The 12900-nt window shown below is 41.8% G+C and overlaps 1 protein-coding gene across 9 annotated transcripts in view; it reads left to right on the top strand.

The window, feature by feature from the left end:
• dab2ipb (DAB2 interacting protein b) overlaps window positions 1-11992 on the top strand; it is a 177726-nt gene extending 165734 nt beyond the window's left edge. For 8 of the 9 annotated variants that reach the window (XM_080874667.1, XM_080874666.1, XM_080874670.1 and 5 more), the window contains 4 exons: window positions 547-684; window positions 8772-8974; window positions 9078-9165; window positions 10885-11992. In XM_080874667.1, the coding sequence (XP_080730793.1) occupies window positions 547-684; window positions 8772-8974; window positions 9078-9165; window positions 10885-11052 (597 nt within the window). In that variant the 3' untranslated portion in view covers window positions 11053-11992. The remainder of the gene's footprint in view (window positions 1-546; window positions 685-8771; window positions 8975-9077; window positions 9166-10884) is intronic. The other variant, XM_080874668.1, reaches the window with a different exon arrangement.
• The last annotated feature ends 908 nt before the right edge of the window (window positions 11993-12900 follow it).

Genomic DNA, 12900 nt, shown 5'->3' with positions numbered 1-12900 from the left:
CAACAGCTTAGTAAAGTTTCACTCACATCACATGTATAAATATGTGCAGTTTGACGTGTTTAATTCAGATACGTTTTCTCTCAAACTGCTTAAATGCAAATGAGTGTCTGACTAAAATTATTATTATTTTTTTTTTTAAAAAGCAACAACAAACAAAAAACCTCAGCAGATAGTAATGTTACATGACTGCTAGCCTTTGCCTCAAGGTAGATTTCGGCGCAGGTATTGAATCTTACAGTGTTTACTTTCCCTTGCTGCCAGTGTGACACTATAGCTGCTCTCACTCCCACGTGTTTAAAAACCTACTTCAGAGAGCGTGTGCTACAGGTTTGCGTGAGCCTGTATCCATTCCACCTGCTGCTTTCAGTCCAGATGAGTCGATGCATTTCAAGCTTCTTTTGTTTTTTTGTTTTGTTTTTTTTCTGTTGTTTCTGTGGTGATATTGCAAACTCCCTCCTCCCCCTCTCCCCTCCTGCTCGTCACTTGCTCTCATGTATGTGTGTGTATGTGTGTGTGTGTGTGTGTGTTTTGTGTTGGTTTTACTAGGCCCCCTCCCCAGTGAACCCCAGTGCGTTGGACCGCACAGCAGCCTGGCTATTGAATATGAATGTGCAGTTTTTAGACCATGAGGGGATGGAGCCCGAGTCACTGAGAAACAGAGAGGATCTAACTCAGGTGGAGAAGGTAACCTGCCATCCGACCCCCTACCCCCAGCACCCCCCCTCCCCTCTCCTTTTTCACAAACCACCACAACCTCCAGCCCTGACAACCCCCACTGAACTGTCCTTTCTTTTCTTTATCACTCACACACACTTCCCTTCCTGAAAAGCCCCCCTTCTACACTCAATTACCTCACGATTTTTTTTCTTTCTTTTGGGGGTTTTATTTTCTTATTTAAACTTTGCCCTTGTCTCTGAGCCAAATTGTCACAGCAAAAAGCCACAGTGTGCATATTTCCAACATAAAAGTAAGGGAAATGGCTTCATTTTGTGCAAAATAATACAATTGAAAAAAACTGACTTTTTGGTGATAGTCCAGCTGTTTATCTGCGATGTTTTTGGACATTTATGCAGCTGCGGGAAAATCATAGCTACAGCAGGAGGTAGTTATCATGAGCAAATAATTGTGAAGCTAAATATAGCAGGCAAGAATATCAACAAGCTCCAGTGCTGACAGCAGCGGCTTCATTAATCTCATTTTCTTGATGAATGCATTAGGCTTTTTAGTAAAATCCGAAAAGCTGTGAATATTAGAGTTAGAGATGGACCGATCCGATATTACGTATCGGTATCGGTCCGATACTGACCTAAATTACTGGATCGGATATCGGAGAAAAATAAAAAAATGTAATCCGATCCATTAAATATCACGAAAGCACCTCACAAAACTTGCAACACGCCGTAACTCACCTCAGAACGTTAGCACGTCGGAGCAGTATGCATCACGTGATAGAGCGGCTGTGGCGTGCGGGACCTGTCAGTGCTCTGGATAGCATTTGGAGCTTCGCTAGCAACCTGGCATTTCATCTCCGACAAAGTTTTCCCGAGAGAAGTAAAGCAAGTGTGTAAGTCCATCTCTGAATGTAAAGCATTCCTGCGTTAAGCTTAACGAGCGACTGCCTCTCGCTCTCCGGCTGCTACTTCAATCATGAAACTGCTTAACGATCAGCTGATCGGCTTTTCTGTCGCGAGTCCGTGTCTCTAGTTTGCTTTTGGCCCACTTTGCACCAGAAAGAGGAAACCAGCGGCTGAACAACAGCAGCACGTTTAAGCTTGATCAGCTGTTGTTAGAATTTATTTATTATTACTTTCTACTCAAGGATCTTTTTCTACGTAGCTGACGCTGGTAACTGTGCAGGGGCGGATCTAGCAAAGTTTAGCCAGGGGGGCCGATAGGGCATTAACAGGGAAAAGGGGGCACAAAGACATACTTTTCTTTCTTATTCTCATTTAAAATGTCTAGCTTTTAATAAATAATTATCTGACACCCAAAGTTTTAATTTGATGTAAAATGAATAGAAGTCAATTACTGTATATAGTAACTATTAAGTCTAATATATATACCCTAGTAAGCTATAGTACTTTTTCCTTTGGGAAGGTACCATCTGTGCAGTCTGCAATTCTGTTGAAGAAAGATGTTGAATCTATTTAATATTTCTTGAAAAATAATTGATTTCTGTGCATTTTTTTCCACACTGCATCAAATTAAGGTTGATTACATCGATTAAGCATCATGAGGTGGAGCGTGAGGGGTGGTTCCCTATTTTTTATTTATTTATTTTTGTTGTTGCTGGGAGTTGGAACCCTATTAGTTAGGTTGCTTAATATTTATGCTAAGTACTCTTTAAAATACCAGAATAGGGAGGATGGTGTAGGTTTGAGTTTATTAGATTGATCAGTATTGCTGAACTATGAAATATTTTTTTTTGCATACAGGTATAACAGAATAGCTTTAGTGTAGTTGTTGTTTTAAACTTGAGTATGAACTTATACAAAATGCAACAAGATATTTTAAAAAAAAACAGTTTTGTTGATTAAAAAACACTATATCGGATTCATATCGGTATCGGCAGATATCCAAATTTATGATATCGGTATCGGTATCGGACATAAAAAAGTGGTATCGTGCCATCTCTAATTAGAGTATATATTATTATGCAGTTCTGTCACATTTAAAAAGCTAAACTTTAAAAATAACTAGAAATGAAGTGTGTGTGAGAGTTAAAATCTCCCTTCACCTCCAGAAAAAACCAAAAAAATGTCCCCTTAATCCTTTGGACAATCCCCTTATTGTCCAAACCAGGTGTGTCCGTGTGCATGTGTGTGTATCCACATGCAGCATCCACACAGACGTCTTGCAGCTTGTGTGTGCTTGCATCGGTGTGAGAGACGGGGACATAAAGAGGCTTTTTGCTGCTTCCTCTGCCTACGTTCGCTGCTTCTCTGCTGAGCTACCTTTACAGCCGTTCACTCTCAGCTTCCATTCTTTGGTTGGCTTGTCGCATGTCCCACCCACCCTTCTTCTTTTTTCTTTTTCTTTATGTATTTTTTTGTAAATCCATGATGAATACAAACCTGTCATTCCGGCGTAGCTCGTGCGTTATGGAAGCCAGCAGCCCCGGCAGGGAGAGCGACCAAAGAAGGCAATAACTTCAGTGTTAACAAAGAAAGCCACAGCCACCTTAAAATAGCAGAGCCGCTAACAAGACAGGAATCGTTCGAGAGTGGCTTAGACGCTCCTGCAGTTAATGGTCTATACAGTCTTCACTATACGGACATAATAGACCCATGTAAAAAATAAATGCTACGTGTATTTTTACTTAAATAGAGCGTTTGCTGACTACCTGCACAGTGTGTGTTTCAATATAACAGATACGTTTACATTTTGTGCTCATTTTGTTCTCGATGGTTAATTTAATTTGTGTCAACGGTATCCTGGCAATCTAGTTAGTAGTGTGAGTATCTAATCAATTTGATTAATGAATCTCTCCTGTTAGGATCACTCAATGCTCACTCCCCCCAGCACCTGAAAATGATTTTGACACAGAAGGAAAAGTAGGTTAGAACATCAGCTTGGTCGAAAAATGTAGATTTAAAGTTTCACATGCTATAAGAATAAGAATAACTTTATTTATCCCGAGGGAAATTCTTTTGTCATGTACATGCTCAAAGCAGCAGGAGAGACAGAGGAACAGATGAATAAGATATACAATATATACAGTAAGAATAGTAGTATACAGTAATATACAGTAGGATAGTGCAAGACATAGTATCAAATAACTCTAACGAAGTAATATATATAACTATATCCTGGTGAATAAATAACTTAACTGTCAGTGCAGGCGATTCTACAAAGTGACAAAGTATTGTGCAATAGAATAAAGGGAGTAGCAGCATATGATGGGGGATGAAACAAATATTCAATAAGGTACTTGTTATGGTTCAAAAATATTGGAGATGGACACCAGAGGAAAAACCCACAATAACAACACTGGTCCGGTCGGGTTGAGTCAAACGATGATTTAATGATCACACACGTGGGAGATGGACACTGTATGCAGACAGTCTCAGATCTCATCTCATCTCAAAAAACACATCTCCATAGTTTTATGAAATCAGGGTATTAGAACGCCCCCTCATGCGTAGTGACAGGTGTAATACAATCAATGTTGACAATTTTATTTAACACAAAGAATAACATTGTCTCCTTCCCGAGGGCAGACGCTAACTGCCCCCCTTCTCCTGGAACCGTCTGTACCCTGCTGAGACACAACATGGCAACTACAAGGACTCTTTCATTTATTAAGACCATCAGTGTGTATTGCTCTAAATCAAGTATATAATATTAAATGAATATTGCTGGATCAGCTACTTCTACTTAAAACATATTAAAACATGACTAAGCACAAAATCACCAAGAATGACATCTTATAAGTGCTGTGTAAGCGCGTGCGGCCTTCCAAGCTCAAAGCCTTTGCCCTCCATAGATCAGCCAGACTCGCGCTGGCTGTAGCTTTTAACCTTTAATTACCTTGAGCACAACTCTAGAATGAGCAACAAACTGCAATGTGTATGGAATGATCATGGTTACATCTGCAATGGAAAATCATGTTATTATTCTGGTACCTGTAAAAAGATCAAACTAAAGTTATCACCATCACTGTAATGCAAAGAATAATGTAAGATCAAAAACTTCAATGCTTTATGCTTAATGCAAAGCTGGTTATATACTTCTAATGAACTAATAATGGCATATTAAAATATTAAATGATAATGAGAAAAACATCCCCTCCTTATTCTACATACTGTTGGGTAATATTGAATTAGAATTAGAATTAGAATTCAACTTTATTGTCATTGCACATGCACAGGTACAGGGCAACGAAATGCAGTTTGCATCCATCCAGAAGTGCTTTAGTGATATAGATATATTACAATATATATTAGCAATAATATAGATATGTGAGTATATTACAGAAATGGGTCTATTATGGTATGTTATAATGTACACGGTATGAAGTATGTTGTGAATATTCTATAACTATAAGTATGTACAGGCTGTAGTGAGTACAAGCTATGTACAGGCTATGAACAGGATATAAATATGAAAAACTATACAGAATATGAAATAAATAACTTTACAGAAATCTGAGATATACAGCTATACAGAAATGGGAACTGTGCAAGTTGTAAACAGTTGTAGGGTTAAAAATTATCGTATGTACAGAATGATTATTTACACAGAGCTATACAGTAGTGCAGTTAAGATAAGTGAGATATAATTCCTACAGAGGCTATATAAAGTGCTAGTGGTGCACAGTCTGAAAGGGAACAGAATAACATTGGTAATAGTCTCAGGAAAATCACCTACAGAGTGAGGAAGAGTTATACAGTCTTATTGCCACTGGTACAAAGGATTTACTGTGGCGGTCAGTTCTGCATTTCGGGGCAATGAGGCTTTGGCTGCGTTTGCTCCGATGGTCCACCATGGGGGCATGCATGGGGTGGGAGGGGTTGTCCATGATAGAAAGAAGCTTTTTTAGCATTCTCCTTTCAGACACCACCTCCAGGTTCTCAAGTCTGACACCCAGGACAGAACCAGCCTTTTTAATCAGTTTGTTCAGCCTGTTGGCATCAGCTGTCTTCACCCCACTTCCCCAGCACACAGCTGCAAAGAACACGACGCTCTCCAACACCGAGTGATAGTTTACAGTCCAAGCGTACCCCCAGGTACCGGTAGTCCTCAACGATCTCCACATCAGCCCCTCTTATGGTGACAGGGTTAGGAGGAGGAGCCTGCTTCCTAAAGTCCATAATCAGTTATTTTGTCTTTGTGATGTTAAGTTGTAGGTGATTTAGCTCATACCACTCGACAAAGCTGTCCACCACACTCCTGTACTCCTCCTGTCCATCCCTGATACAGCCCACAATGGCAGAGTCATCCGAGAATCTCTATACAGTCGCGTGCAGAAATCTTGAGGCATCCGTCACTTGTTTATATTTTGCTTCCAAACTGACCTATGACTCATTCAAGCATAAATACGCAGCCTGTTGCAAAAACACATCATTTTGTTCCAATTTCTTCAGTTTAATCTACATGAAATGCCAAAGACGATACAAATGGAATTTTTTTGCACCAACACAGTGATTCCCACTAGCCCAAACCTGATCATATAACGACACGGTGTGCAATATGTTCCTAAAAAAATGAGCTAACTGGATGTGGAGGACAAGGCCTAAAAACTATCTACTAGCAGATATACAGTATCTGAAACTCCTTAAGAAATAGGGTGAAAAAACCCAGCAAAGACCTGACACAGGACCTGAGACCTTTACACAGTACTGTAAAACTGGTCTTGCCTAAGAAAGTACGGGGGCTCAAAGTTGCTGGAAGAAATGATGCAACGTTTTGACTCAGGGACTGAAAATATTTATAGTATGTATTTTTTTTCAGGGCTGCATTAATTATACTAAATTCAGTTCAATTCAGATTTATTTATATAGCTCCAAATTACAACAACAGTCACCTCATGCCACTTTATATTGCAAGATAAAGATACAGAGAGGACCCCAACAATCAGATGACCCTCTATGAGCAAGCACTTGGCGACAGTGGGAAGGAAAAACTCCCTTTTAACAGGAAGAAACCTCCTACAAAAACAGACTCTTGGTTTTTAACTATGCTGGTTAGTCTAAAAACCACAAAATTGAACAAACCTCCTTCCAGTGTTTTCCGTTGGGCTTCTATTTTGACTTAACTGTCCTGTGAGAGCTACACGGATGTCAGCAATAATAGAAATATAACCCAGGAAAGCCATCAGGCGTAACATCAGGACAACACTTGCACAGATGCATCTGTCCAGATCGCCTTTGTTTCCCGAGCTCTCTCTTCTTCTGGTCTGTGTTATCAATATTCATATGTGTTAATTTTTTTTAGCCTGCTTGAATATCAGATGCACATCTGCAAAGGGAGACAGTATGACTGAAATAAGTCAGATCTTCTTTGTGTCTTTGGCTGAAATACATCAATATTTAGCGGCGCTTTGCGTTGCAAAGGCACAGGGTTATATTTTAGTAAAATCTTCATGGCGATAAATATTCAAAAACAAAACATTACGTGTCAAAATAGCTGCTTGAACAAATGTTCTAACCCTTTCGACACATACAGAGAGAGAAGAGGATGATGAAAGGAGGTGATTTTTTTCTTTTTTTTCTGTGGATAGCAGAAAAGGTTTGACAGCTGCTACAGCTGCTTGATTTTCTTTGGGTTCGATGGAAAGCGAGAACGCCGGTAAGAAGACAGCATAAGGAAAACATTGGGTCGATGTTTGCTGCATTTGAAGCAGACCAGTGCAGGGACCGAGGACAGAACAAAGGAACTTCAGATACAGCAGATGTCATTTGTTCTCAGGGGATCTAGTGACAAGAACATCTGGGATATCAGAGATGGAGAGAGAAGTGGAAAAAGGGTAGAGCAGCCGATGAATCTATGGAGGTCACTCGTACTGCTGGGAACAAGAGGGCTGATGGGGAAAATATCCCCATGGAAAGCAGTAGTGTGACATGGGTAAATAAGAGTGAACGGGTACAGAGTGAGCGAAGTCCTCGCTTTGTAATTGGATCTGATTGTGCTTGCACATAGGGGTTCATCTGATTGAGGGGTTTCTCTTTATTATTGTAGGGCCTTTCCTTATAATATGAACAAGGCGACTATTGTTGTGATACGGCATAATATAAATAAAATTATATTATTATAAATTAGCAGTGAGGCTTGAGGAATGGCAATGTCGGAGGTTCTGTCCACAGGTTTAGGTCGTGTTTGTAGTTGGTTTCTCAATGTGTGATCTTTGATGTTTTAAGCGCACAGGCTTAAAGACTGGTTGGTGACTGCCTTGGCAACCGGCAATCATTAGGCAAAAACGACTGGATGCAAGTCCAAGAATTAGTCACTAGCAGGTTGCCAAAAATGTTGCCCACCCCAGCTTTAGACTGTTTAGACATCAAAAAATGTTTGATTCCTCTACTTGTTTCCTTTTCTCTGACGCATAGGCTGTGTATTAAAGATGGCCATAGCTGCTGAGTCTTAAAGCCAATATAAGCCTTAAAACTGCAATCTTTCTAATCGCCAGCAGGGGGCGAATCCCACTTTGAGCATGTCTGATTTTAAAAATAAGTGTATGGGAAAACGGGCTTACAGCCCACTGTTAATTTTATGAAAAAGTTTCAGAGCTATATGATGTCATGGTGGCTACATCTGTCTTTTATATGCAGTCTACTTGCTGAAGAGAAGTCTCTGCTTCACTGGTTGCATCCTTTTCTTATCACCTCCTCTTTATTCAAAATTCCCTTTTTCCTCCCTTCTCTCTTGCTTTGATTTTTCTTTCTTTTTGCCAGTTACATGTCTCAGTAGGTCACTGGTTTCAGATCCAGAACAGAGGCTGCCTTTGGAAACCTTCTAACACCACTTAGTATTTTGGGGGGCAATAAAAGCTTAACTGGGCTCCTCAAATGCACCGTGATGTCAGTCAGTGTTTTTCAATGTGCTATCATGACATTCCATATAAAATGTCCCACAGTAATTCCCTCTAGACCAAAATTATACTCCATCTCAAACACAAAGCAGCACAGTCCCAGGTCTGATTGAGAGATTGCCGTTTTTTGTTCTCGTCTTGTGGTAATGAAGAAGGGGGACCCCGCTGCTAGGGCTGATGATAACGTTGATAACAAAACGCGATGATGAGAGTGTCCTCAACGCTCCGCTTCTCTGTTCAGTACCAGCAGGAGATCGCGGTGCTGCAGGAGAAACTGCGGGCGTCGGTGCAGAAGCTGGAGGAGTACGAGGCCCGTCTGAAGGGTCAGGACGAGCAGGCCCAGAAGGTGCTGATGGAGTACCAGGCCCGGCTGGAGGAGTCAGAGGAGCGCTTGCGCAGACAGCAGGACGACAAAGACCTCCAGATGAAGAGCATCATCAGCAGGCAGGGGAAAAGAGGAAGAAGAGGCAGATTTGCTGAGATGTATTTTGGGATGCAGCGTTTCACAGCCCCTCTAACTCTGCCCTGTCTTTGTTTATCTTCCCAGGTTAATGTCGGTGGAGGAGGAGCTGAAGAAGGATCATTCTGACATGCAGGCGGTGGTAGACTCTAAACAGAAGATCATCGACGCACAGGTCAGTCCACCGTAGCGACCCCACCACGGGCTGCGTATGGCTTTGTGGATACTTTTCATCTGCGCGTTTTAAATTTGTATGTGCTGTCACTTGCTTCTCCTACATGAGGAAACAAAGGGTCACTGAAATACAAAGAGATGTTTAATTCATAGCTGTCTAGCTGTGGCATTGACAAGCTTGGATGGCTGAGCAGAATTTCTCAGCTCCCTCCCACTCCTCCTTATAAAACAAAAGTGTCTTATCTGGTTGTCTGTCAGCATGTAGCACCTCTATAATCCACAGTGGTTCATATTTGTGTAAAATTGCATGAAAATCTAACTTAAAAGAAAAACTGTTCTTTTTGAGCATTTTTAAGGAATTTTGAATGTTTGTCGTTGGGTTTGTAACTGTCACCAGAGAATGATTGTGCAGGTATGAATTTTACCGGCTGTATAAAAGGATTAAACCGTCCTGCTTGTGTGTGTGTTAGAGCTGTAAGTGCAAACACCAGCACACAATTAAGAGCAAATCTGCATCTTTGTAGCTTAGGTGTTTCACAGCGTCTTTGACAAAGAAATGCAACTGATGTTTACACAGACGCAAACATGCATTGGCAAATAATCTCTGTCACACACACAGTAATGAGAGTTTGCATCTACAAACACGTGCGCTGCAGTAAGGCAATGAATTGTCAGCCTCGGTACACAAGCGCAGATAGAAGGCAAATAAAAAAGGTCATTGCAAAGACGGGGAGTGAAGACTGCTTTAGTGGACCGGGACAGGAAGTTGATGTATTTTTTAAAATGCAGTTTTTATCTGCGTTAAACTACACAGAGTACACTTAAAACTTCACCACAGGAGATCAGTCAGGCCTCGTGAACGGGGCGTGTTTGTAATTAGCCATTTACAACAAACGACTGTATGTAAAAGATGGACATAATCACAGTGATTCTACCCACTGGTTTGTGGATTTGTGTTTTAAAGCCTCTAGCAGCATTAGCGTATTTGGCTGCTGGCAGGTTGGTCTTTTGGAGCCAAAGACCACCATATTTATAGACGAGGGTGTTAGTCAATGCTAGTTTAGTTAGCAAGCTGCATCCATAGTCTTCAGCTTCACAACACAAACACATGCTAATAAATGCTTAATAGCATACAAAAAACCAAACTAAAAAATTTCTACTAAAACTGAATGGCAGTCTTGGTCTTTATAGCCAGTCTTCCTCCCCTCAGCCCCAACTGGTCGCCACAGACGGCTGCCCCTCCCCAAGCCTGGGTCTGTCAGAGGTTTCTTCCTGTTAAAAGGGAGTTTTTCCTTCCAACTGTTGCCAAATGCATTCTCACAGGGTGTAACCTGATTGTTGGGATTTTCTGTTATTTTGGAGTCTTTACCTTAAAATATAAAGCGCCTCGATCCAGATGGGAAGCCTACGCAGACAGTTAGCAGCCTAGTTAGCACGTAGCTGTCACTCAAAGCAGCCACACCCATGTCAATCTAACCCTAAACCTTAATAAAATATAAACATGACAGTTAGTTTGCAGTTTGTTTGCACATCAGTGTCAGCTTCACTTTACCGCTCATTTAAAACAAGCTCATGACATTAACAAAGCTTGGTTGTAGAGCAGATATCAGCAGGTTAGGATGGGGACGAATAAGAACGTCACGTTTCTCCTCCAACTGATGAGGAAGCTGTAATATTGGAATTTTTTCCCGGGTCTTACTGTGTTCATGTGCATTCACAGGAGAAGCGCATAGCATCACTGGATGCTGCCAACGCCCGTCTGATGAGCGCTCTCAGCCAGCTGAAGGAGCGCTACAACATGCAGACGCGCAACGGCATCTCCCCCACCAACCCCACCAAACTGCAGATCACGGAAAACGGAGAATTTAGGAACAGCAGCAACTGCTAAGAAAGACCCGGCGTCTGCCCCGAGCGAGAGTTGACCGCCCGAGCGTGTACAGCTGTTCAGCGCGTGGATGTCTACGTGCATACGTGGATGCATGTCTGTTTGAAAGACTGCGAGACTGCAGGCGTGTGCGTGCGTGAGTCTGTTTTATAAGCCAGACGTTTCCTTTTTTTCTTTTGTTTTGTTTTGTTGGAGACAGTGTAGGAGTGAGGGCGCCACTCTTTTGAGGGGCCAGCCAGAAAAGGCAGAACTTCAACGCTGACGGACAGATCACCAGACGGCCTTCATTTATGAGGGTGATGGCCAGAGGAGGTGGGGCGGAGCTTGTGTGTATATATAGAACTCGAAGCTGTTTGCCAATGGACGCACGTAGTTTGCTGGGACAATTCACGCCGCTGTCAAAGCCTGGGACGAACCACTATATACCCAAACACAGTGACGACCGCCAGACACGGTCACCCTCGCAACCCTCCTCTCTCGTTCTTCTTCTCGTCCTTCTTGATGACCAGGTGGATCCACTTCAAAACCAACAGCACGTACTGAGGATTATCACTTTAGTTTCTCGAGAGGATTACTAGTGCTTTATTTTAAAGAACCAAATAAGAGCTTATTAAAAGAAAATTGATATTTTTAATCCAAAACAATCTACGTTTCCCTTTCCGCTGCCGAGTGTGTGTTCCTGAGCATCCCCTGACCAACCCCCTCCCCACCCCCCTCCTTTCCCTACGTAGTGCACTTTGCGAACAGCTATTGGTACATGAAAGGCCTTAAGTAAGGAACACACCTCGACTTTCTCCCACATCTCCCCAGCAGCTTTTTTTCTGCAAAAAAACAAACAAAAAAAAAAAAGTTATACTGGCACAACTCATACTGTGGATTTGTAAAGAAACAAACGTGTTACAGATGTATTATAAACACTTAACTAAATGAATTCTATGTGATACTATATTCATGAAATTTTAAATAGATGTATGCAGTTTTTTTTCCTTCTATAGATTATACACACATATACCTATATTTGATAATCTCAAATATAAAAGCAGCCCTTTATTTCCGAGTTTTATTTTTCTTCTCTTCCGATGGAAAGACTGTCGCGTGTAGCTTGCTTTGGAGCCCTGGAGAGAGGGAGGCCACGCTGCCGAGCAGTCGCGAGCACCTCGGTCGTCCTTCAGAGTAATCCCACGACGCGTAACCCTTTACATACGGCGCGAGAGACGGGAGCGATCTGGTCTCACCCGGTGCTCATCGCTGCTCTTGAAGGCAAAGATTATCAATCACGAGTTCTGTGCGTGGTCTTTTTCTGATTTTCTCTAGTTGCACAAGAGCTATTGAGAGATGCGCTTAAACGCGCTCGCTCATACTATACACTGGACTGATGAGCCGTTACAAGGCGCGCCCCCTACACCCCCAGTCCTGACATTTTTTGCGCTCTCGATGCTTTATTTGTCCGTGGTTATGAAGTATGCTGCATCCAAACTGTGATCCCAGTGACATCATCGTTGTCTCGCTTTTTTTTTTTTTTTCCTTCTCCCCCCTCTTACTCCCACCTTTCTTTATCTTGTTCTTCTGAATGTGAAGATGCTAACTCACAGTTGGTCTTAACACAGGGTTTGGTCCTTTTAATCCCTCCATCCATCCCAACCATCTCTGTATTTTGGATATTTTTGTAGCTGTTTTTCTCACTCTGTAACAAACTATACATCAAGCGTGAGGCCGCGCATGCTTCATCCTTGCTCTATAGCCAATAGTAGCGTCACCATTTGTTTTCTCTGATTGCTAGCTGAACGATGATGATGGTGATGATGATGATGACGAGAGGCTTTTTTCAGACATGACGTGAATATATGATGT

The sequence above is a fragment of the Rhamphochromis sp. 'chilingali' genome (assembly GCF_963969265.1).
Source record: "Rhamphochromis sp. 'chilingali' genome assembly, chromosome: 2".
Classification (NCBI taxonomy): domain Eukaryota; kingdom Metazoa; phylum Chordata; class Actinopteri; order Cichliformes; family Cichlidae; genus Rhamphochromis; species Rhamphochromis sp. 'chilingali'.
This window is presented reverse-complemented; position numbering and strand designations above follow the sequence as displayed.